We start from the raw sequence: 26212 nt of genomic DNA, 5'->3' as shown, positions 1-26212 counted from the left end.
CCTCCTACCCCCTCTCTCGTATTTTATTTTTCTCTATTCCTCCCCCCTCCCCATTTATTCCTTCCCCCATTCCCCTCTCTCTCATTATTCTTCCTATTCCCCCCTATTTTTCTCCTGCGCTATAACTCCTAAAACCTAAAACTCTCAACTCTCTCCCTCTCCTCTATTATTCCTCACCCTTTTCCCCCCTCGTCATTTTATTTTCCTGCTCTCTATTCCTTTTTATTTCTTTTTGCTCCCATTTCTCTCTATTAATTTCTTCCCATTCCCCATCTCGTGTCTATTTTATTTTTCCTCCTCCCTTTTCCTTTTATTCCCTCCCCCCTCCTCTCTACTCCTCATCTCTTCTCATTATCCCTCTCTCTCTCTCTTCCTCTCTCTCTCTCTTCCCCTCTCTCTCTCTCTCTCTCTCTTCTCTCTCTCTCTTCCCCCTCTCTCTTCCCCTCCCTCTCTCTCTCTCTCTCTTCCCTCCCTCTCTCTCTCTTCCCTTCCTCTCTCTCTCTTCCCTCCCTCTCTATCTCTTCCCCTCCCTCTCTATCTCTTCCCCTCCCTCTCTATCTCTTCCCCTCCCTCTCTATCTCTTCCCCTCCCTCTCTATCTCTTCCCCTCCCTCTCTCTCTTCCCTTCCCTCTCTCTTCCCCTCTCTCTCTCTCTCTTCCCCTCCTTCAGGAAAGCGACAGCAGCCAAGTACCAGACCAGCACCACCAAGTCAACTAAAACATCTACCAAGTCTTCAACGACCGCAACTAAACCGCAAACTGCCGGTAGCAAGAACGGATCTACTACCAAGTCCAAGGGGAAACGTCCCCTCGGTCCTCAGCAGGTACGTTTTGTGTTTCTCTCCAGGGATTTGTCTGTGAGCTCCAGATCTCTAGCCACTAAAGGACTTGTAGCGAGCAGGCAGGAGGGGTAAACATGCCAAAGTCCCAGCAGCCTTTGTCAGAGCATGTTCAGCGAGGCAATATGCCAAGTCACTGGAGCTGGGCTGAGGAGGTGTTTAGGTCACGCCCCGGGACAGATCTCTATTTGAAATGTGTGGTATGTTTTCAGTCTGGCCTTAAATAAAGTCATATTTGTCAGTGTAATTAGAATGAGAAAAAACATTATTGTGGCAGCAGTTTGGAAATATGTCTTCAACTTCACCACGTTAAAAACAGATGTTAAACATGAATATAGGTGACGCTCAACCCGGGTCTATGGGGTCAGAAACAAACGAATCTGTCTTTCTCCCTCTCTGCTTTTCCGTGTTTAGTCTGACATTGCGAATGATAGGTTTGTGAAGATTGACGGTTTACCAGAAGCTGGGTATACAGAGGAAGATGTTCTGGCTCTGGTGAAGCCTTACGGATATAAACCTGGACTCGACAACTGTTTTATTCTGCCCAGCCAGAGATGGGTAGGTTGGTGTGTCTCAGTCTCTCTCTCTGTCTGTGTGTCTCTGTCTCTCTCTGTGTTTCTCTCTCTCTCTGTGTTTCTCTCTCTCTCTGTCTGTGTCTCTGTCTCTCTCTGTGTCTCTCTCTCTCTCTGTGTCTCTCTCTCTGTCTGTGTCTGTCTCTGTGTCTCTGTCTCTATGTCTGTCTCTCTAACGTAGGTACTAACGTACCATAACGTGGGTGGTGTTGTTGATGCAGTACCATAACGTGGGTGTTTGTTGTTGTTGATGCAGTACCATAACGTGGGTGTTTGTTGTTGTCGATGCAGTACCATAACGTGGGTGTTTGTTGTTGTTGATGCAGTACTATAACGTGGGTGTTTGTTGTTGTTGATGCAGTACTATAACGTGGGTGTTTGTTGTTGTTGATGCAGTACTATAACGTGGGTGTTTGTTGTTGTCGATGCAGTACTATAACGTGGGTGTTGTTGTTGTTGATGCAGTACCATAACGTGGGTGTTTGTTGTTGTTGATGCAGTACTATAACGTGGGTGTTTGTTGTTGTTGATGCAGTACCATAACGTGGGTGTTTGTTGTTGTTGATGCAGTACCATAACGTGGGTGTTTGTTGTTGTTGATGCAGTACTATAACGTGGGTGTTTGTTGTTGTTGATGCAGTACCATAACGTGGGTGTTTGTTGTTGTTGATGCAGTACCGTAACGTGGGTGTTTGTTGTTGTTGATGCAGTACTATAACGTGGGTGTTGTTGTTGATGCAGTACTATAACGTGGGTGTTTGTTGTTGTTGATGCAGTACTATAACGTGGGTGTTTGTTGTTGTTGATGCAGTACTATAACGTGGGTGTTTGTTGTTGTTGATGCAGTACTATAACGTGGGTGTTTGTTGTTGTCGATGCAGTACTATAACGTGGGTGTTGTTGTTGATGCAGTACTATAACGTGGGTGTTTGTTGTTGATGCAGTACTATAACGTGGGTGTTTGTTGTTGTTGATGCAGTACTATAACGTGGGTGTTTGTTGTCGATGCAGTACTATAACGTGGGTGTTGTTGTTGATGCAGTACTATAACGTGGGTGTTTGTTGTTGTTGATGCAGTACTATAACGTGGGTGTTGTTGTTGATGCAGTACCATAACGTGGGTGTTTGTTGTTGATGATGCAGTACTATAACGTGGGTGTTTGTTGTTGTTGATGCAGTACTATAACGTGGGTGTTTGTTGTCGATGCAGTACTATAACGTGGGTGTTTGTTGTTGTTGATGCAGTACTATAACGTGGGTGTTTGTTGTCGATGCAGTACCATAACGTGGGTGTTTGTTGTTGTCGATGCAGTACTATAACGTGGGTGTTTGTTGTTGATGCAGTACTATAACGTGGGTGTTTGTTGTTGTTGATGCAGTACTATAACGTGGGTGTTTGTTGTTGATGATGCAGTACTATAACGTGGGTGTTTGTTGTTGTTGATGCAGTACTATAACGTGGGTGTTTGTTGTCGATGCAGTACCATAACGTGGGTGTTTGTTGTTGTCGATGCAGTACTATAACGTGGGTGTTTGTTGTTGATGCAGTACTATAACGTGGGTGTTTGTTGTTGTTGATGCAGTACTATAACGTGGGTGTTTGTTGTTGTTGATGCAGTACCATAACGTGGGTGTTTGTTGTTGTTGATGCAGTACTATAACGTGGGTGTTTGTTGTTGATGCAGTACCATAACGTGGGTGTTTGTTGTTGTTGATGCAGTACTATAACGTGGGTGTTTGTTGTTGATTCAGTACTATAACGTGGGTGTTTGTTGTTGATGCAGTACCATAACGTGGGTGTTTGTTGTTGTTGATGCAGTACTATAACATGGGTGTTTGTTGTTGTTGATGCAGTACTATAACGTGGGTGTTTGTTGTTGATGCAGTACTATAACGTGGGTGTTTGTTGTTGTTGATGCAGTACCATAACGTGGGTGTTTGTTGTTGATGATGCAGTACCATAACGTGGGTGTTTGTTGTTGATGCAGTACCATAACGTGGGTGTTTGTTGTTGTTGATGCAGTACTATAACGTGGGTGTTTGTTGTTGTTGATGCAGTACTATAACGTGGGTGTTTGTTGTTGTTGATGCAGTACTATAACGTGGGTGTTTGTTGTTGATGATGCAGTACCATAACGTGGGTGTTTGTTGTTGATGCAGTACCATAACGTGGGTGTTTGTTGTTGTTGATGCAGTACTATAACGTGGGTGTTTGTTGTTGTTGATGCAGTACTATAACGTGGGTGTTGTTGTTGATGCAGTACTATAACGTGGGTGTTGTTGATGCAGTACCATAACGTGGGTGTTTGTTGTTGTTGATGCAGTACCATAACGTGGGTGTTTGTTGTTGTTGATGCAGTACCATAACGTGGGTGTTTGTTGTTGTTGATGCAGTACTATAACGTGGGTGTTTGTTGTTGTTGATGCAGTACCATAACGTGGGTGTTTGTTGTTGTTGATGCAGTACTATAACGTGGGTGTTTGTTGTTGTTGATGCAGTACTATAACGTGGGTGTTTGTTGTTGTTGATGCAGTACTATAACGTGGGTGTTTGTTGTTGTCGATGCAGTACTATAACGTGGGTGTTTGTTGTTGTTGATGCAGTACTATAACGTGGGTGTTTGTTGTTGTTGATGCAGTACTATAACGTGGGTGTTTGTTGTTGTTGATGCAGTACCATAACGTGGGTGTTTGTTGTTGTTGATGCAGTACCATAACGTGGGTGTTGTTGTCGATGCAGTACTATAACGTGGGTGTTTGTTGTTGTTGATGCAGTACCATAACGTGGGTGTTGTTGTCGATGCAGTACTATAACGTGGGTGTTTGTTGTTGTTGATGCAGTACTATAACGTGGGTGTTTGTTGTTGTTGATGCAGTACCATAACGTGGGTGTTTGTTGTTGTTGATGCAGTACCATAACGTGGGTGTTTGTTGTTGTTGATGCAGTACTATAACGTGGGTGTTTGTTGTTGTTGATGCAGTACTATAACGTGGGTGTTTGTTGTTGATGCAGTACCATAACGTGGGTGTTTGTTGTTGTTGATGCAGTACTATAACGTGGGTGTTTGTTGTTGTTGATGCAGTACTATAACGTGGGTGTTTGTTGTTGATGCAGTACTATAACGTGGGTGTTGTTGTTGATGCAGTACTATAACGTGGGTGTTGTTGTTGATGCAGTACCATAACGTGGGTGTTTGTTGTTGTTGATGCAGTACTATAACGTGGGTTTTTGTTGTTGTTGATGCAGTACTATAACGTGGGTGTTTGTTGTTGTTGATGCAGTACTATAACGTGGGTGTTTGTTGTTGTTGATGCAGTACCATAACGTGGGTGTTTGTTGTTGTTGATGCAGTACTATAACGTGGGTGTTGTTGTTGATGCAGTACTATAACGTGGGTGTTTGTTGTTGTTGATGCAGTACTATAACGTGGGTGTTGTTGTTGATGCAGTACCATAACGTGGGTGTTTGTTGTTGTTGATGCAGTACTATAACGTGGGTGTTTGTTGTTGTTGATGCAGTACTATAACGTGGGTGTTTGTTGTTGTTGATGCAGTACTATAACGTGGGTGTTTGTTGTTGATGCAGTACCATAACGTGGGTGTTTGTTGTTGTTGATGCAGTACTATAACGTGGGTGTTGTTGTTGATGCAGTACCATAACGTGGGTGTTTGTTGTTGATGCAGTACTATAACGTGGGTGTTTGTTGTTGTTGATGCAGTACCATAACGTGGGTGTTTGTTGTTGATGATGCAGTACTATAACGTGGGTGTTGTTGTTGATGCAGTACTATAACGTGGGTGTTTGTTGTTGTTGATGCAGTACTATAACGTGGGTGTTTGTTGTTGATGCAGTACTATAACGTGGGTGTTTGTTGTTGATGATGCAGTACTATAACGTGGGTGTTTGTTGTTGATGCAGTACTATAACGTGGGTGTTTGTTGTTGATGCAGTACTATAACGTGGGTGTTTGTTGTTGTTGATGCAGTACCATAACGTGGGTGTTTGTTGTTGTTGATGCAGTACTATAACGTGGGTGTTTGTTGTTGATGCAGTACTATAACGTGGGTGTTTGTTGTTGTTGATGCAGTACTATAACGTGGGTGTTTGTTGTTGTTGATGCAGTACTATAACGTGGGTGTTGTTGATGATGCAGTACTATAACGTGGGTGTTTGTTGTTGTTGATGCAGTACTATAACGTGGGTGTTTGTTGTTGTTGATGCAGTACTATAACGTGGGTGTTGTTGATGATGCAGTACTATAACGTGGGTGTTTGTTGTTGTTGATGCAGTACTATAACGTGGGTGTTGTTGATGATGCAGTACTATAACGTGGGTGTTTGTTGTTGTTGATGCAGTACTATAACGTGGGTGTTTGTTGTTGATGCAGTACTATAACGTGGGTGTTGTTGTTGATGCAGTACTATAACGTGGGTGTTTGTTGTTGTTGATGCAGTACCATAACGTGGGTGTTTGTTGTTGATGCAGTACCATAACGTGGGTGTTTGTTGTTGTTGATGCAGTACTATAACGTGGGTGTTTGTTGTTGTTGATGCAGTACTATAACGTGGGTGTTTGTTGTTGTTGATGCAGTACTATAACGTGGGTGTTTGTTGTTGTTGATGCAGTACCATAACGTGGGTGTTTGTTGTTGTTGATGCAGTACCATAACGTGGGTGTTTGTTGTTGATGCAGTACTATAACGTGGGTGTTTGTTGTTGTTGATGCAGTACTATAACGTGGGTGTTGTTGTTGATGCAGTACCATAACGTGGGTGTTTGTTGTTGTTGATGCAGTACCATAACGTGGGTGTTTGTTGTTGTTGATGCAGTACTATAACGTGGGTGTTTGTTGTTGATGCAGTACTATAACGTGGGTGTTTGTTGTTGTTGATGCAGTACCATAACGTGGGTGTTTGTTGTTGTTGATGCAGTACTATAACGTGGGTGTTGTTGTTGATGCAGTACTATAACGTGGGTGTTTGTTGTTGATGCAGTACCATAACGTGGGTGTTTGTTGTTGATGCAGTACTATAACGTGGGTGTTTGTTGTTGTCGATGCAGTACTATAACGTGGTTGTTTGTTGTTGTTGATGCAGTACTATAACGTGGGTGTTTGTTGTTGATGATGCAGTACTATAACGTGGGTGTTTGTTGTTGTTGATGCAGTACTATAACGTGGGTGTTTGTTGTTGTTGATGCAGTACTATAACGTGGGTGTTTGTTGTTGTTGATGCAGTACTATAACGTGGGTGTTTGTTGTTGTTGATGCAGTACTATAACGTGGGTGTTTGTTGTTGTTGATGCAGTACTATAACGTGGGTGTTTGTTGTTATTGATGCAGTACTGTAACGTGGGTGTTGTTGTTGATGCAGTACTATAACGTGGGTGTTTGTTGTTGTTGATGCAGTACTATAACGTGGGTGTTTGTTGTTGTTGATGCAGTACTATAACGTGGGTGTTTGTTGTTGTTGATGCAGTACTATAACGTGGGTGTTTGTTGTTGTTGATGGAGTACTATAACGTGGGTGTTTGTTGTTGTTGATGCAGTACCATAACGTGGGTGTTTGTTGTTGTTGATGCAGTACTATAACGTAGGTGTTTGTTGTTGATGCAGTACTATAACGTGGGTGTTTGTTGTTGTTGATGCAGTACTATAACGTAGGTGTTTGTTGTTGATGCAGTACCATAACGTGGGTGTTTGATGCAGTACTATAACGTGGGTGTTTGTTGTTGTTGATGCAGTACTATAACGTGGGTGTTTGTTGTTGTTGATGCAGTACTATAACGTGGGTGTTTGTTGTTGTTGATGCAGTACTATAACGTGGGTGTTTGTTGTTATTGATGCAGTACTGTAACGTGGGTGTTGTTGTTGATGCAGTACTATAACGTGGGTGTTTGTTGTTGTTGATGCAGTACTATAACGTGGGTGTTTGTTGTTGTTGATGCAGTACTATAACGTGGGTGTTTGTTGTTGTTGATGCAGTACTATAACGTGGGTGTTTGTTGTTGTTGATGGAGTACTATAACGTGGGTGTTTGTTGTTGTTGATGCAGTACCATAACGTGGGTGTTTGTTGTTGTTGATGCAGTACTATAACGTAGGTGTTTGTTGTTGATGCAGTACTATAACGTGGGTGTTTGTTGTTGTTGATGCAGTACTATAACGTAGGTGTTTGTTGTTGATGCAGTACCATAACGTGGGTGTTTGATGCAGTACTATAACGTGGGTGTTGATGCTGATGCAGTACTATAACGTGGGTGTTTGTTGTTGTTGATGCAGTACTATAACGTGGGTGTTTGTTGTTGTTGATGCAGTACCATAACGTGGGTGTTTGTTGTTGTTGATGCAGTACCATAACGTGGGTGTTTGTTGTTGTTGATGCAGTACTATAACGTGGGTGTTTGTTGTTGTTGATGCAGTACTATAACGTGGGTGTTTGTTGTTGTTGATGCAGTACTATAACGTGGGTGTTTGTTGTTGTTGATGCAGTACTATAACGTGGGTGTTTGTTGTTGTCGATGCAGTACCATAACGTGGGTGTTTGTTGTTGTCGATGCAGTACTATAACGTGGGTGTTTGTTGTTGTTGATGCAGTACTATAACGTGGGTGTTTGTTGTTGTTGATGCAGTACCATAACGTGGGTGTTTGTTGTTGTTGATGCAGTACTATAACGTGGGTGTTTGTTGTTGTTGATGCAGTACTATAACGTGGGTGTTTGTTGTTGTTGATGCAGTACTATAACGTGGGTGTTTGTTGTTGTTGATGCAGTACCATAACGTGGGTGTTTGTTGTTGTTGATGCAGTACCATAACGTGGGTGTTTGTTGTTGTTGATGCAGTACCATAACGTGGGTGTTTGTTGTTGTTGATGCAGTACTATAACGTGGGTGTTTGTTGTTGTTGATGCAGTACCATAACGTGGGTGTTTGTTGTTGTTGATGCAGTACTATAACGTGGGTGTTTGTTGTTGTTGATGCAGTACCATAACGTGGGTGTTTGTTGTTGTTGATGCAGTACCATAACGTGGGTGTTTGTTGTTGTTGATGCAGTACTATAACGTGGGTGTTTGTTGTTGTTGATGCAGTACCATAACGTGGGTGTTTGTTGTTGTTGATGCAGTACCATAACGTGGGTGTTTGTTGTTGTTGATGCAGTACCATAACGTGGGTGTTTGTTGTTGTTGATGCAGTACTATAACGTGGGTGTTTGTTGTTGTTGATGCAGTACCATAACGTGGGTGTTTGTTGTTGATGATGCAGTACTATAACGTGGGTGTTTGTTGTCGTGATAATGGGTGTTTTTGACCCAACAGGCCATAGTCCGTATGGAGAGAGTGCAGAAGAGCTTTGCCATGTTGACAAACTACACAATGTCTCCTCCTAAACTACTAGACTGTCCCCTCACCTTCACGTTGACCCGCCCTGATACAAACCTTCACCAGGTAACACACACACACACACACACACACACACACACACACACACACACACACACACACAGGTAACAGATATACACACACACACACACACCCAGGTAACACACACACACACACACAGGTAACAGATACACACACACACACACACACACACACACACACACACACACACACACACACACACACACACACACAGGTAACAGATATACACACACACACACACCCAGGTAACAGATATACACACACACACACACACACACACACACACACACACACACACACACACACACACACACACACCCAGGTAACACACACACAGTCCAGTCATCATAGGTGTCTGTTCTTTCTATTACAGGAGGGTGTGTTCACAACTCTGAATGGCCTCACCCCTACGGTAAGTTCATAGATCTAACTAGAAAGGTTACGTTGTTGTGTCCCCCAAACCATGTATTTATACGGCTGTAATTACGTTGGTAACCAGATGAGAAAAGCATTAAGGCACCTCAGGGGGTTTGTGTTGAGATTTAAGAACAGCCCTTAGCCGTGGTATATTGGCCATATAGCACACCCCCGTGCCCTATTTCTTATACCTTGTGTTAATAAACCCTTTATAACCTTTTGATAAACCCTTTCTAACCTGTTGATAAACCCTTTATAACCTGTTAATAACCCCTTTATAACCTGTTGATAACCCCTTTATAACCTGTTGATAAACCCTTTATAACCTGTTGATAAACCCTTTATAACCTGTTGATAAACCCTTTATAACCTGTTAATAAACCCGTTATAACCTGTTGATAAACCCGTTATAACCTGTTGATAACCCCTTTATAACCTGTTGATAACCCCTTTATAACCTGTTAATAAACCCTTTATAACCTGTTGATAACCCCTTTATAACCTGTTGATAAACCCTTTATAACCTGTTGATAAACCCGTTATAACCTGTTGATAAACCCGTTATAACCTGTTGATAAACCCTTTATAACCTGTTGATAAACCCTTTATAACCTGTTGATAAACCCTTTATAACCTGTTGATAAACCCGTTATAACCTGTTGATAAACCCTTTGTAACCTGTTAATAAACCCTTTATAACCTGTTAATAAACCCTTTATAACCCTCTGTCTGTCAACAGGACCCGACGTTGAAGGAACGTCTTCTGATTGTCAGTAACGTCCCCACAGGGACCGCAGCAGCCAAGGAGGTTCACGACCTCGTCAAACGCGCCGGCTCCTACCTCGACTCGCTGTCTCTGATCGACAGGGTAGGGACAGACACTGTTTGAAAGTAGCCGGTTGACTTTTGTTCCCATGTTGAAATCAAGTCGTCTACCTGGGTAGGAAAGATGCTTATTTTCTCAGAATGAGAACGAGTGACCAATTCCTTTTTACAAATGTATTATTTGTTTGTTGCTTCTTCCACGTTTTATTAAACAGATTAGACAGCTAGCACGTGCCGTGGCTAAAAGGCTGCTAGCGCTACGTAGTACCACAAACGGTGGACAAGTGGACAACAGCTCAGAAGGACACGAGACCATTTAAAGAGACGTATCGCTCATTTAACATAACTGGATTCTTACCATAAAAGGGCATTTGGGAACGTTGTGCTGAAAACATGAATTCAAATGAAGCGGCCAAAAGCCGAATACGTCCACGGTGACGTCCAGAGTTGAAGATAAGAAAACGAATCGAGCGTTTTGTCTCGTACGCCGCCGACGGGTGCAGTGGAATGTGTTGTTTTACAGGGTCAGACATAGATAGTACCATAAACGTCAAATACCTTCCAATTGTCTTTAGATGGCGTGATATATTTAAGCCATATCGTCCTCCTTTGATACGCATCAGTGGGGATTTAAGAAATGACTGAATCAATGCAGAGAAGTGGGTTTAACCTCCACAGCTTGAAATGGACTCACATGTTTTAGTACTATTAGTGCAATCACATAGCATCATTTAACACGACACAGAATACTACCACAACAACAACAAAACAACACATTTCCCTTGACAAACAAGCCGGTTATTTTTGCCAAGTTGGCAGCGCAGTGTGAAACTACACAACCGCTGACGACGACAACCGCTGAACAAAACGGGTCGATGCCATCAGAGAGATTCCTCGGCGGCAGGCGAGTGATAATATGGGAACGATTCTACTGTCGCAGAGAGAATGGATGAAGTGTTGAGTCCCACAGGCCATCGACTGACTCCCACTCAAAGGATGCAATCACCAGTCCAGGTGGATTCACGACCGTGGTCGGCGCATCGGCCCGGACGCCAGTTTGACGCTGGATTGGAATATGCGCGAAACAGCTTTATTGCACAAAGACACGTGGAAGAATAGAAACTGCAAGTTTCATTAAACAATCTTTTTTGCCACGTAAACAGCCACACAAAACACCATGTGATTATAACCAATTAGATCCCTGGAACCAACCACTTTAGTCCTGTAGTGGTACCATGTGATTATAACCAATTAGATCCCTGGAACCAACCACTTTAGGCCTGTAGTGGTACCATGTGATTATAACCAATTAGATCCCTGGAACCAACCACTTTAGGCCTGTAGTGGTACCATGTGATTATAACCAATTAGATCCCTGGAACCAACCACTTTAGGCCTGTAGTGGTACCATGTGATTATAACCAATTAGATCCCTGGAACCAACCACTTTAGGCCTGTAGTGGTACCATGTGATTATAACCAATTAGATCACTGGAACCAACCACTTTAGGCCTGTAGTGGTACCATGTGATTATAACCAATTAGATCCCTGGAACCAACCACTTTAGGCCTGTAGTGGTACCATGTGATTATAACCAATTAGATCCCTGGAACCAACCACTTTAGGCCTGTAGTGGTACCATGTGATTATAACCAATTAGATCCCTGGAACCAACCACTTTAGGCCTGTAGTGGTACCATGTGATTATAACCAATTAGATCCCTGGAACCAACCACTTTAGGCCTGTAGTGGTACCATGTGATTATAACCAATTAGATCCCTGGAACCAACCACTTTAGTCCTGTAGTGGTACCATGTGATTATAACCAATTAGATCCCTGGAACCAACCACTTTAGGCCTGTAGTGGTACCATGTGATTATAACCAATTAGATCACTGGAACCAACTACTTTAGGCCTGTAGTGGTACCATGTGATTATAACCAATTAGATCACTGGAACCAACCACTTTAGTCCTGTAGTGGTACCATGTGATTATAACCAATTAGATCCCTGGAACCAACCACTTTAGGCCTGTAGTGGTACCATGTGATTATAACCAATTAGATCACTGGAACCAACTACTTTAGGCCTGTAGTGGTACCATGTGATTATAACCAATTAGATCCCTGGAACCAACCACTTTAGGCCTGTAGTGGTACCATGTGATTATAACCAATTAGATCACTGGAACCAACCACTTTAGGCCTGTAGTGGTACCATGTGATTATAACCAATTAGATCCCTGGAACCAACCACTTTAGGCCTGTAGTGGTACCATGTGATTATAACCAATTAGATCCCTGGAACCAACCACTTTAGGCCTGTAGTGGTACCATGTGATTATAACCAATTAGATCCCTGGAACCAACCACTTTAGGCCTGTAGTGGTACCATGTGGACTTGGTCCACATTTTGTTACGTTACAGCCTTATTCTGAAATGGATTAAATAAATAAAAATCCTCGGCTACTATACACAATACTCCATAATGAAAAAGCAAAAACAGTTATTTTGACATTTTTGCTAAGTTATTAAAATATAAAACAGATATATTATTTACATAAGTATTCAGACCCTTTGCTATGAGACTTGAAATTGAGCTCAGGTGCATCCTGTTTCCATTGATCATCCTCAATGTTTCTACAACTTGATTGGAGTCCACCTGCGGTAAATTCCATTGATTGGACATGATTTGGAAAGGCACACACCTGTCTATATAAGGTCCCACAGTTGACCGAGCATGTCAGAGAAAAAACCAAGCCATGCGGTCGATGGAATTGTCCGTAGAGATCAGAGACAGGATTGTGTCGAGGCACAGATCTGGGGAAGGGTACCAAACAAATTCTGCAGAATTGAAGGTCCCCAAGAACACAGTGGCCTTCATCATTTTTAAATGGAAGAAGGTTGGAACCACCAAGACTGTTCCTTGAGCTGGCCGCCCGGCTAAACTGATCTTGTTCTTGGTCGGGAGGTGACCAAGAACAAGATGGTCACTCTGACATAGCTCTAGAGTTCCTCTGTGGAGATGAGAGAACCTTCCAGAAGGACAACCATCTCTGCAGCACTCCACCAATCAGGCCTTTTATGGTAGAGTGGCCAGATGGAAGCCACTCCTCAGTAAAAGGCACATGACAGCCCACTTGGAGTTTGCCAAAAGGGACCTAAAGGACTCTCAGACCATGAGAAACAAGATTCTCTGGTCTGATGAAACCAAGATTGAACTCTTTGGCCTGAATGCCAAGCGTCACGTCTGGAGGAGACCTGGCACCATCCCTACGGAGAAGCATGGTGGTGGCAGCATCATGCTGTGGGGATGTTTCTCAGCAGCAGGGACTGGGAGACCAGTCAGGATCGAGGCAAAGATGAACGGAGTGAAATACAGAGAGATCCTTGATGAAAACCTGCTCCAGAGCACTCAGGACCTCACAGTGGGGCGAAGGTTCACCTTCCAACAGGATAACGACTCTAAGCACACAGCCAAGACAAGGCAAGGGTGGCTTCAGGACAAGTCTCTGAACGTCCTTGAGTGTACCAGCCAGACCCGGACTTGAACCTGATCGAACCTCTCTGGAGAGACCTTTAACTAGCTGTGCAGCAACGTTCCCCATCCAACCTGACAGAGCTTGAGAGGATCTGCAGAGAAGAAATGGAGAAACTCCCCAAATACAGGTGTGCCAAGCTTGTAGCGTCATACCCAAGAAGACTCGAGGCTGTAATCGCTGGTGAAGGTGCCTCAACAAAGTACTGAGTAAAGGGTCTGAATACTTATGTAAGATGTGACATTTCATATTTAGCAACAACGAAAAATTCCTGTTTTTGCTTTGTCATTATGGGGTATCGTTTGTAGATTGATGTTGAAAAAATACTATAATCGTTTTTATAATAAGGCTGTAACACAACAAAGTGTGTAAAAAGTCAAGGGGTCCGAATGCTTTCTGAAGGAACCGTGTAACCAATCAGGTCCCTGGAACCTCCGACTGCATCTTTTCAACATTTCTGATTGGTCAGGAGACGACGCAAATAACAAATGAATTGATTTGTTTAATTAATGTTTCTATTTCTCTGTCTCAGATCTATTTTGAGATGGAATCTTCGTCGGTGGCGATGGCAGTGTGTCTTCATTTCCAGAAGTCCCCCAGTGTAGTTCAGAACAAACCTCTGAAGGTCAACATGCTGGCCAAGGTTAAACAGCCACTGCAGCCCCCAGCCCAGAAGACATCTGTTGTCAGGTAAATATCTTCACCTTTCATTAACGTCCAAGATTTTATCCGTCAGTCCATCCATCCAATCCAAGCATTGTATGACGACAATAGGATACAATTAGGGTCCATTGTTTTTCCTCGTCAGGGAACAACTCCTGTCCCATATGTTCCTCTGGAGACCTTTTTAGATGTAAACATCACTTATTTTATAATCTACGTGTTTGTCATTTCAGCACCAAAGCCAAGAAGAAACCGATCAAAGGCAAGAAGCCTGTAGCTAAAGGTGTGGCAGCACCAGTTAAACCTGTTACTTCCACAACCACCACTACCAGCACCAATGCTGCGGTCTCATCCTCTCAGCCTGTTGCTGTGGCTACCAAGCAACCGGGTGACGACGTCATCGTCGCGGAGGCCAAGCAACCAGGAAGTGACGTTGCGGTGATGAATTCCGACGGAAAGGCAACGGTGGCGGAGTCTGGAGGAAAAGGGGGTGGGATTTCCTCGACAAAAGATGGGAAGAAGAAGAACGGCCATCCTCCCAAAGAGGATGGAGGGATGGAAACTGAGGAGGAGGCAAAAGAAAATAAGGAAGACCCTGCGACCGTCGACATCGGCGTTTCCGCCTCGTTACCTACGGTTACCGTGTCCGCTCCCAAGGAAGAGGTCGCCATGGAAACCCAGAGCACCGACGGCGTCGCCTCGACCAATGAGATTGCAGCAGAACCCGAACAGGTCCCACAACAGGGCAGTGATGTCATTGCGTTGGTTAGTGAAACCGTGACGACTGTGGCCACAACAGAACCTTGGCTGATCTCCGCTGTGGAGGGAGCTAATAACGTCGCCAAACCCGTCGACTCCGACACCGTTGCCGCCTTTGTACCGGCACAAACACCGGCCCCTGTCCCGGTAGAGTTAAATGTTGAAGACAAACCTCAGGACTTTCCTCCGGTGACTGAGGAGATCCTCAAGGCCCTGGAGGCAGCGGTGCACCAACACCGTATGGGGAGACTGGTGGAGGAACAGGCTAAACAGGAACAGAACCAGGGAGAGGGGATCCAGGCCAAGCCTCTACCCAACAAGAAGAGCCCTGCAGCTGGGGAGACGGCGGAGAAGAAGACCCCGGCTGGAGAAAAGAACCAGGGAGAGGGGATCCAGGCCAAGCCTGTACCCAACAAGAAGAGCCCTGCAGCTGGGGAGACGGCGGAGAAGAAGACCCCGGCTGGAGAAAAGAACCAGGGAGAGGGGATCCAGGCCAAGCCTGTACCCAACAAGAAGAGCCCTGCAGCTGGGGAGACGGCGGAGAAGAAGACCCCGGCTGGAGAAAAGAACCAGGGCCCGGCTGAGCCAGAAGAGAAGACTGGGGAGAAAGAGACGAAGAAGAAAGAGGAGCCACGCCCAGAGAAGAAGTCACAGCCGGACAAAAAGCATCCGACACAAGCTAAAAAGACCACCGACACGAAGGAGACACCTTCAGGATCTGGGCAACCAGACCACAAGAATGTATGTATTATTATAATAATATGAATTTAATGGACAGATATAATTTAAACCTTGACAGATTTGAATCATCGACAGTCTGATTCATTGCACCTTAGTGTAACCGGTGTGAAATGGCTAGCTAGTTAGCGGGGTGCGCGCTAATAGCGCTTCAATCGGTGACGTCACTCGCTCTGAGACCTTGAAGTAGTTGTTCCCCTCTGCAAGGGCCGCGGCTTTTGTGGTGCGATGGGTAACGATGCTTCGAGGGAGCCCAGGTAGGGGCGAGGAGAGGGATGGAAGTGTCGTGTCTTTGGTTATGCCGGATTAAGTGAGATGACATGCTATTCTATAAAATCCTTTCTCTGTAATTAATATTACCTGATTGAGCTAATCATGTAAATGTAATTAACTAGAAAGTAGGGGCACCACGAAAGAGTGTTTATAGAGCTGTTATCTTCCGAATAAACTCTTAAAGGCCTAGTAATATTTTACATCAATAGCAGTCAATATTAATCGTCACCTTATTTCAGTCTCATCTGAAAGTTGTAAATTCTTGGTTATCTTCACGAACCCTGGCTAACAAGTTGAATCAGCAATACAAAAGTGGGTTTAATTATTTATTTACTAAATACCTAACCAACCACACAGAATTACATATACACAGAATGCAAATGATGTCATACAGAAAACGTCCCTGGTGGACGGAGCCGACATGACGGCTGGTTCCCCAAAGGATTGGAGGTTGGGTTTGAGTGAAAGAGCGGGAAGACTGAGGAACAAAGGGAGAAGCCACGCTATCGTAAATACAGTATCTTGTGCATTCTAAATTACCGCCCATTTGGAAAAGGACAATGCAATAAATATTTACTCTGAGCTGCACTTCGGTAGGTTGGTCGTAGATGCTGGCCGTGTTGGCCAACAGAGATCTTCCTGTCCTCGGAAGAATGTCTCTGGTGGTAAATTGGATACGTTGTAGTATCGTCGTTGTGTGTTAGACTGGATACGTCGTCCATCCTTTCCTAGCCCACGTTTACAGCGGCCGCTGCTAACTCAACGGCTAGGAGGTATCACTTCTGTAGTGAATAAGAGTTCAAAGTTCATACCATTCGCAACCAAAGCTCACGCTGAGGTTGGCTTCGTTCTTTAGTTATTATCTGAATCCTTCTGACATCGGACCTTCGCCCTAATGTACCCGGAACAGAAGGTTACATTTTCGTCAAGGGCTTATATAATGGAGGGAGAGAAGGGTGTGTTTCATAGTTTATAACCCATGTCTCTTCACAGGGGCCACTGATTGAGCAGAGCTCGAACCTTATGAAAACCCAATTCTCTCATTTGGAAGCTAAAATTACATTTAATCTTTTCACAAATAGTTTCATATCAAACATTTAAATTGCACAATTCCATGTGAATCTGATAACTATAATGTGTAGACTTTCCCAGATACAGTTTATGTCGTCCTGTCATCAGTCATAATGTCTCAGATGACAACCGAACTAACATCATATTCATTAAGTACCAACGCATATTTTCAACTGGTTCTATTACCGAAATATGGTTCCTTTCCCCCCACCGTTTGATGTTCCCAGACTCTATGTTTAACAAAGGCTATTCAAGAGTCCTTCAGTAGAGTCAGAGAGAGAGGGAAGGGAGAAAGGTATTTATGGGGGGGTCATAAACCTTACCCACAGGCCAACGTCATGACAGAAGCAATATTGTTACATTCATTTCTGCTAATATTTTAATGTATTGTACTCTAATGACTGAGGCAACTCATTATGTATTTAAATGTCTAATAAAATTAATGCATCCAGGGGAAGACCCAGGCTTCTGGAGGGAGAGGCCGGCGCGGCGACCGCTTTTCCCCAGAAAGGAGAGACTCTTCTAGGCATAGAAGCAGCCGGGCTCCTTCCGAGGAGGGGCAGGATCCTCCGACGTCGAGACATGGAAACTCCTCTAGCTCCTCTTCTGGCTCCCGCAGGAGCAGCAGACAGGACGGCAGCCCCGCCAAGAAGAAGGGGAGGAAAGGAGAGGAGAGGAGCAAGGTAGGAGAAGGAGAAAAGCAAGGCGTGATGGTGAATGCATGTTTTTATTTTACACTTCTATCCAGGTATTGTTTGAAAGTGTGCTTTTTAAAAATTATTTTTTAATGATTTCATTCTATTTCTGAGCAAGACATTATCCAATTAAAGGTTCCTGTTGGTTCCACAGAGCCACGGCAGAAGCAGTAAAACGACTCTCTCCTCTAGGAGCAGGTCTAGAGATAAGGTGAGCGATGCTTTCCAAACGGCAACGTTTCTTTAAAAAACACCATTGTGTACAGAATCCATAACCGCTACAGTCTGTTGTAGCAAACTCTCATACATCTGATTTCAAACTACAGCACTTCTGTTGAACTTGGGGAAGATTGATTTGATTATGATGAATTAATTCAATGGATTCATCCTTCTCTCTCTTAACCTCAGGCTAGTTGCTACGTGGGAGATGAGTTTGACGTCATCCCCGGTGAAGCCAACTCCTTCGATCTGGACCAGTTCAACATGGACCAGTTTGTTACTGTGGACGAGGTGGAAGGGGATGAGGCTGAGAACACCAACCCACCGCAGTCATCCTCATCTTCGTCACACAAGACTCAAGATAACGCCTCGGAAAGTTCAAAACGATCGTCCAAACGCAAGAGGGGTACCCCAGATTCCCCAAATCTGAAATCTAGCCAGGAGCACAAGGAGTCACCCCCGTCCTCCTCCTCTACCCCCCCTGCTCAGAAGACTCCACGAAAAGCCGCAGCAAAAAGGGCGGCAGCTAAACCTCAACCACCTGCCACCTCTGGACGCAAGACCAGGTCATCAGCAGCTGTTGTTGAAGCAACCGAAGCCGCAGAAACCCAGGAAGCCGCCGCCGCCAAAGACACCACCAGCATAGCCGATACGGAGGCGGAGCCTGTTCCCTTGGAGACTCAGTCTCAGTCGGAAGAGGAAGTAGTAGTGGTCACTAAGGGATGTGACACGGAGGATGTAGTACCGTCATCCCGCCACCAGATGTCAGTGTTGGACACTGCAGTGACAGACAACAAGGAAGAGAAAAGTGCTGTGTCAGAGAGCGATATGGAGACGACAGCTGAAAAACCTCCAGAGGTAGAGGGGAGCGAGGACACTACCCAGGCTGAAAAAGGTTCCTCGATTCTGGGTACCGAGGCTCAGAATGGAGCCTGTCCACTGGAGCTTGGTCTGACCCATCCGTCTGCCTCAGCCAAGGAGCGAGACCTTCAGAAGGCCCTGGAACTACAAGAGGTGGAGACGGTGTCGGGTCACCAGGTGCCCCGATCACTTATCGATAAAGTACATGATGATGATGATGATGGTGGTGATTTCCAGATACTCGACGAAGCTGTGGACGATGACACACCTAGAGACGGAGAAGAGGGCAGTCAAGACACTCAAGAACAGTCTGTATCTCTATCTCTGGGTTACCAGGCGCCTGCGGCCTCCGAATCTACAGGTTCCCAGGTGCCTCAAACTACTTTAGAGGAACACGAAGAGATCTCCGACGACCAAGAAGAATCTGCTTTCCAGATCCTCGACTCCCTAGAAGACACTGAAGACAACATGGCCGACTCCTCTCTCGCAGGCCAACGAGGCCGAAGAGATTCTCTACCCAGAGAGATGGAGGGGTTCCAGATACTAGATTCAGTCGACGATCAGACGGAAACGACTCAAGCTCTGGACAACCATACGACTGAATCTAAATGTCAGGGAGGCTCCAAGCCTCTAAAGGGGGGCAAGAAGGCACCCCAAAAGAAGGGTAAGAGGGTACCCACAACTCAAAAGGTGACCAAGACCGCAATAGGAGAGTCCGAGGGGGGTACCCCGAAAAAGAGTAACCTTGTCACCTTGGATGAGGTGAGCGAGGAGGAGGAGGCTTACCCAGATGACGCCGCCGAAGAGGAAGAACTGATTAAGAAACAAAAACTCGCCAAGGAGAAGCAGCGAGAGAAGGAAAGAGGGAAGGAGAGAGAGAAAGGGAGGAGGAGTAGAGAGAAGGAACGGAAGAGGGAGGAGGAGAGAGAGGAGAGGGTCGGAGTGGATACTGAGGGCTTGGTGACTTTGGATGAGATCGGAGAGGATGAATCAGGAGACCCCTTCAACCCAGAGGTCAGAAAATATCTGCTGCTTACTTTCTCCACTCTCTCGTCTCTCTCGTCTCTCTCTTCTCTCTCTCGACTCTCTCTTCTCTCTCTCTCGTCTCTCTCTTCTCTCTCTCTCGTCTCTCCTCTGTCGTCAATCTTCTCTCTCTCTTCTCTCTCTCGTCTCTCTCTTCTCTCTCTCGTCTCTCCTCTGTCGTCTCTCTCTCTTCTCTCTCTCTTCTCTCTCTCGTCTCTCTTCTCTCTCTCGTCTCTCTCTTCTCTCTCTCGTCTCTGCTCTCTCTCGTCTCTCCTCTGTCGTCTCTCTTCTGTCTCTCGTCTCTCTCTCGTCTCTCTCTCTCGTCTCTCTCTTCTCTCTCTCGTCTCTCTCTTCTCTCTGTCGTCTCGCTGTCGTATTTTTCTCTCCTCTCTCCTCTCCCTTTCTCACTCACACAGCCTTTAACCTCTCTCCTATCAGACTCTGGTAACCCTGGATGAGGCTGGAGGTGATGGGAAGGATGAGATGGAGGAGGAAGAGCAGAACAAGAGTCCTGAACCAGCGCAGATCCAGCAAGCTGATAACACAGGTCTGTCTGTTTGTCAGAGTAGAACAGAAGGGAAGTAGGTCAGAACGGCAGGGGGGTGGTGTATCGGGACAGAACGGGTGGGGTGTGTGTGTATCGGGACAGAACGGGTGGGGTGTGTGTGTATCGGGACAGAATGGGGGGTGGTGTATCGGGACAGAATGGGGGGTGGTGGTGTCGGGACAGAATGGGGGTTGGTGGTGTCGGGACAGAATGGGGGGTGGTGGTGTCGGGACAGAAGGGGGGGTGGTGGTGTCGGGACAGAATGGGGGGTGGTGGTGTCGGGACAGAATGGGGGGTGGTGGTGTCAGGACAGAATGGGGGGTGGTGTCAGGACAGAATGGGGGGTGGTGGTGTCGGGACAGAATGGGGGGGTGGTGGTGTCGGGACAGAATGGGGGTGGTGGTGTCGGACAGAATGGGGGGTGGTGGTGTCGGGACAGAATGGGGGGTGGTGGTGTCGGGACAGAATGGGGGGTGGTGGTGTCGGGACAGAATGGGGGGTGGTGGTGTCAGGACAGAATGGGGGGTGGTGTCAGGACAGAATGGGGGGTGGTGGTGTCGGGACAGAATGGGGGGGTGGTGGTGTCGGGACAGAATGGGGGGTGGTGGTGTCGGGACAGAATGGGGGGGGGGTGGTGTCGGGACAGAATGGGGGGGGGTGGTGTCGGGACAGAATGGGGGGTGGTGGTGTCGGGACAGAATGGGGGGGGGTGTATCGGGACAGAAGGGGGGGGTGTGTATCGGGACAGAAGGGGGGGGTGGTGTATCGGGACAGAAGGGGGGGATGAAGCAGGACAGAAAGGGGGGGGGTGATGTCAGGACAGAATGGGGGGTGGTGGTGTCGGGACAGTATGGGGGGTGGTGGTGTCAGGACAGTATGGGGGGTGGTGGTGTCGGGACAGAATGGGGGGTGGTGTCAGGACAGAATGGGGGGTGGTGGTGTCGGGACAGAATGGGGGGGTGGTGGTGTCGGGACAGAATGGGGGGTGGTGGTGTCGGGACAGAATGGGTGGGGTGGTGTCGGGACAGAATGGGGGGGTGGTGGTGTCGGGACAGAATGGGGGGGTGGTGGTGTCGGGACAGAATGGGGGGGTGGTGGTGTCGGGACAGAATGGGGGGGTGGTGGTGTCGGGACAGAATGGGGGGGTGGTGGTGTCGGGACAGAAGGGGGGGTGGTGGTGTCGGGACAGAAGGGGGGGTGGTGTGTCGGGACAGAAGGGGGATGTCCTCTCGTCCTCTAAACCATTTCTCTCCTCTTGCTGATGCTACAGGGTCTCCTGGTGCAGAGGACGACTGCAGGGGCATGGAGGATATCAGGAGAATGGACTTTGTGACCGTGGATGAAGTGGGAGAGGAGGAGGAAGAGGAGGAGGCTGTTGCTACAAGGAGAGGAGCCAGGGGGAGGAAGAGGGCCCGACAGACCTCTGGTAAGAGAGAGGGACACACTCAGAGACACACAGGAATTGAGTTATAATGTTGCAGCTGTATTTCTTCTTCTCTCCATCACAGCCAGGAAATCAGTGAAAGCAAAGAAGGTGAGCGTCAAAAACGAGGAAGAAGAGGAGCCTCGGGCAGATATTACTCCTCCCACTGACCCAGCTTCCGTTGACGCTCCCTCCTCATTGCTCCAAGTCGCTGTGACCTCAGAGGTGGACGCCCAACCAGCTGCCTCAGTTCCAGACCTCCAGGAGAAAGAGACGGAAGCTGATACCCCGCCAGACCAACCCAGCCTGGAGGCCTCCTCAGCTGGGCAGGAGAGGCAGACTGACCCCCCTGAGAACCAGAGTCTGGAGGGGAAACGGGAGACAACAGACATGACTGTTGGAAAGACTTGTACCGAGTCCACAACACTACAAGGTAAAGAGAGAACAGATCAAATGGACTGAAGTGCATTAGATGTGTTCAGTAGTTAATATGAGATACCAGCCAGCCTCGTCACGTTGAGGTGCCACATTCCTGTGGAGACGGTTTATTTTGGAATCGTATGCGTCATCTTTTTCAAATGTGACCACAGACTGAGTCAGTCATTTTTCCTTGGCTGGTATCTGCGGTGTGATGACCAAGTCCTCCCTGGACGTCCTCCCTGGACGTCCTCCCTGGACGTCCTCCCTGGACGTCCTCCCTGGACGTCCTCCCTGGACGTCCTCCCTGGACGTCCTCCCTGGACGTCCTCCCTGGACGTCCTCCCTGGACGTCCTCCCTGGACGTCCTCCCTGGACGTCCCTAATGCCCACTTGGTCATGAAGATGTGTGTTTGATAGGAACATAATGACATGTTTCTATATCTGGACTCTGTGTTCTTGCTGCCAAATTAATCTGTTTTCTCCCATCGCCTTTGTTCTTCCTGACTCTATCCACATCTCTCTCTCCGTCTCTCTCTCTATCTCTATCTCTCTCTCCATCTCTCTCTCCATATCTCTCTCTATCTCTCTCATCTACTCTCTCTCTCCCTCTCTCTCTCTCCTCCATCTCTCTCCATCTCTCTAGAAGACAGTAAACAGAGAAGAGAGGAGGAAGAGGAGCCTGAATTAAAGCGTTGTCGTTCTGAGTCTCCTCTGATCACAGACTTCAAACTGCCTCCCTTCAGTCCTCACAACCCTATAGGTGATACTGACAGCCACACGCTCTCCTACAGACGCACACACTTCATTTCTCATCAGGTTTAACTGACCCTCCTCTCTCTCTCTCTCTCTCTCTCTCTCTCTCTCTCCCTCTCTCTTCTCTCGCCTCTCTCTCGCCTCTCTTCTCTCTCTCTCTCCTCTCTCTCCCTCTTTCCCCTCTCCCTCTTTCCCCTCTCTCCCTCCCTCACTCTCTCCTCTCTCTCCTCTCTCTCCCTCTCTCCTCTCTCTCCCTCTTTACCTCTCTCCCTCTCCTCTCTCTCCCTCTTTCCCATCTCTCTCTCCTCTCTCTCTCCCTCTTTCCCCTCTCCCTCTTTCCCCTCTCCCTCTTTCCCCTCTCCCTCTTTCCTCTCTCTCTCCTCTCTCCCTCTTTCCCCTCTCTCCCTCTCTCTCCTCTCTCTCCCTCTTTACCTCTCTCCCTCTCCTCTCCTCTCTCTCCCTCTTTCCCATCTCTCTCTCTCTCTCCCTCTCTCTCTCCCTCTTTCCCCTCTCTCCCTCTCTCACCTCTCCAGGCCAGGACTTTGTGGTTCCTAAGACAGGGTTCTTCTGTAAGTTGTGTTCTCTGTTCTACGGGAGTGAAGACAGAGCCAAGAAGACCCACTGCAGCACTCTGCAACACTATCAGAACATGCAGGTTAGTTAGGGACGGCCGGGTGGGGTTGGGGACCGACGGAGGGAGGGGCAGGGGGGGGGGGGGAAGGACGACGCAGCCAAGAAGAATAATCTATATTAGAAGGTATATTTTTAGACCTGTTAGTTTGATACGGGGATAGTTATTATTATTATTATTAGGCCTGTAAATAACTAGTCCTGAAGGACAACTATGTGGCTAATACACTCTACCTTTCACCTCTATCTCTCTCTCTCTCTCTCTCTCTCTGTCTCTCTCTCTCTCTCTCTCTCTCTCTCTCTGTCTCTCTCTGTCTCTCTCTGTCTCTCTCTCTCTCTCTCTCTCTCTCTCTCTTTCTATCCCCCTCTCTTTCTCTATCCCCCTCTCTTTCTCTATCCCCCTCTTTCTCTCTCTCTCTCTCTTTCTATCCCCCTCTCTTTCTCTATCCCCCCCTCTTTCTCTATCCCCCTCTCTTTCTCTATCCCCCCCTCTCTCTCTCTCTCTCTCTCTCTCTCTTTCTCTATCCCCCTCTCTTTCTCTATCCCCCTCTCTTTCTCTATCCCCCTCTCTTTCTCTATCCCCCTCTCTTTCTCTATCCCCCTCTCTTTCTCTATCCCCCTCTTTCTCTATCCCCCTCTCTCTCTCCATCTCTCTCTCCATCTCTCTCTCTCTCTCTTTCTCTCTCCAGAAATATTACCTGACGCGTCAGAAGCAACAAGCAGGAAGTTCTAGCCACGGCTCCGAATGACCCCCTTGACCCTGCATGTTTTCCAAATGGCACCCTATTCCCTACATAGTGCACTACTATAGACCAGAGCCCTATTCCCTACATAGTGCACTACTTTAGACCAGAGCCCTATTCCCTACATAGTGCACTACTTTAGACCAGAGCCCTATTCCCTACATAGTGCACTACTTTAGACCAGAGCCCTATTCCCTACATAGTGCACTACTTTAGACCAGAGCCCTATTCCCTACATAGTGCACTACTTTAGACCAGAGCCCTATTCCCTACATAGTGCACTACTTTAGACCAGAGCCCTATTCCCTACATAGTGCACTACTTTAGACCAGAGCCCCATAGTGCTCTGGTGGCAGGGTGCCATTTGACTCCCAACTCAATCAATCTTTATTTTCTCATTTGTGTGTCTGAAACAACTGTAAGTCTGGTCACAATACTACACTATATGGGCTAACAGAGGATCTGAGTAGAGGAGTGCTGATCCAGGATCAGTCCCCCCCAGTCCATATAGTTATGGTCTTATAGACTAGACTGATCCAGGATCAGTCGCCCCCCCCCCCAGTCCATATAGTTATGGTCTTATAGACTAGACTGATCCAGGATCAGTCGCCCCCCCCCCAGTCCATATAGTTATGGTCTTATAGACTAGACTGATCCAGGATCAGTCCCCCCCAGTCCATATAGTTATGGTCTTATAGACTAGACTGATCCAGGATCAGTCGCCCCCCCAGTCCATATAGTTATGGTCTTATAGACTAGACTGATCCAGGATCAGTCCCCCCCCCAGTCCATATAGTTAGGATCTTATAGACTAGACTGATCCAGGATCAGTCCCCCCCCAGTCCATATAGTTATGATCTTATAGACTAGACTGATCCAGGATCAGTTCCCCCCCCAGTCCATATAGTTATGATCTTATAGACTAGACTGATCCAGGATCAGTTCCCCCCCCCCCAGTCCATATAGTTATGATCTTATAGACTAGACTGATCCAGGATCAGTTCCCCCCCAGTCCATATAGTTATGATCTTATAGACTAGACTGATCCAGGATCAGTTCCCCCCCCCCCCCCCCAGTCCATATAGTTATGATCTTAAAGACTGATCCAGGATCAGTCCCCCCCAGTCCATATAGTTATGATCTTAAAGACTAGACTGATCCAGGATCAGTTCCCCCCCAGTCCATATAGTTATGATCTTAAAGACTGATCCAGGATCTGTTCCCCCCCCCAGTCCATATAGTTGTGATCTTATAGACTAGACTGATCCAGGATCAGTTCCCCCCCAGTCCATATAGTTATGATCTTATAGACTAGACTGATCCAGGATCAGTTCCCCCCCCAGTCCATATAGTTATGATCTTAAAGACTGATCCAGGATCTGTCCCCCCCAGTCCATATAGTTATGATCTTAAAGACTGATCCAGGATCAGTTCCCCCCCCCCCCCAGTCCATATAGTTATGATCTACTAGACTAGACTGATCCAGGATCAGTCCCCCCCCAGTCCATATAGTTATGATCTTATAGACTAGACTGATCCAGGATCAGTTCCCCCCCCAGTCCATATAGTTATGATCTTAAAGACTGATCCAGGATCTGTCCCCCCCAGTCCATATAGTTATGATCTTAAAGACTGATCCAGGATCAGTTCCCCCCCCCCCCCCAGTCCATATAGTTATGATCTACTAGACTAGACTGATCCAGGATCAGTCCCCCCCAGTCCATATAGTTATGATCTACTAGACTAGACTGATCCAGGATCAGTCCCCCCCAGTCCATATAGTT

At 46.6% G+C, this 26212-nt stretch overlaps 1 protein-coding gene across 1 annotated transcript; it reads left to right on the top strand.

Annotated features, from left to right (window-relative positions):
- Window positions 1-675: 675 nt before the first annotated feature.
- LOC120030545 (A-kinase anchor protein 12-like) lies at window positions 676-24556 on the top strand. The gene is made up of 16 exons (XM_038975957.1): window positions 676-823; window positions 1253-1396; window positions 8723-8851; window positions 9201-9239; window positions 9984-10112; window positions 14143-14300; window positions 14507-15773; window positions 17567-17797; window positions 17964-18020; window positions 18218-19903; window positions 20351-20459; window positions 21730-21885; window positions 21968-22315; window positions 22946-23062; window positions 23589-23710; window positions 24375-24556. Exons 3-16 carry the CDS (start codon window positions 8735-8737, stop codon window positions 24432-24434), a joined length of 4596 nt encoding a protein of 1531 aa, XP_038831885.1. The 5' UTR covers window positions 676-823; window positions 1253-1396; window positions 8723-8734; the 3' UTR covers window positions 24435-24556.
- The last annotated feature ends 1656 nt before the right edge of the window (window positions 24557-26212 follow it).

Source organism: Salvelinus namaycush, chromosome 36 (genome assembly GCF_016432855.1).
Source record: "Salvelinus namaycush isolate Seneca chromosome 36, SaNama_1.0, whole genome shotgun sequence".
Classification (NCBI taxonomy): domain Eukaryota; kingdom Metazoa; phylum Chordata; class Actinopteri; order Salmoniformes; family Salmonidae; genus Salvelinus; species Salvelinus namaycush.
The sequence above is the reverse complement of the archived record's forward strand: the minus strand, read 5'-3'. Positions and strand labels throughout refer to the sequence as shown.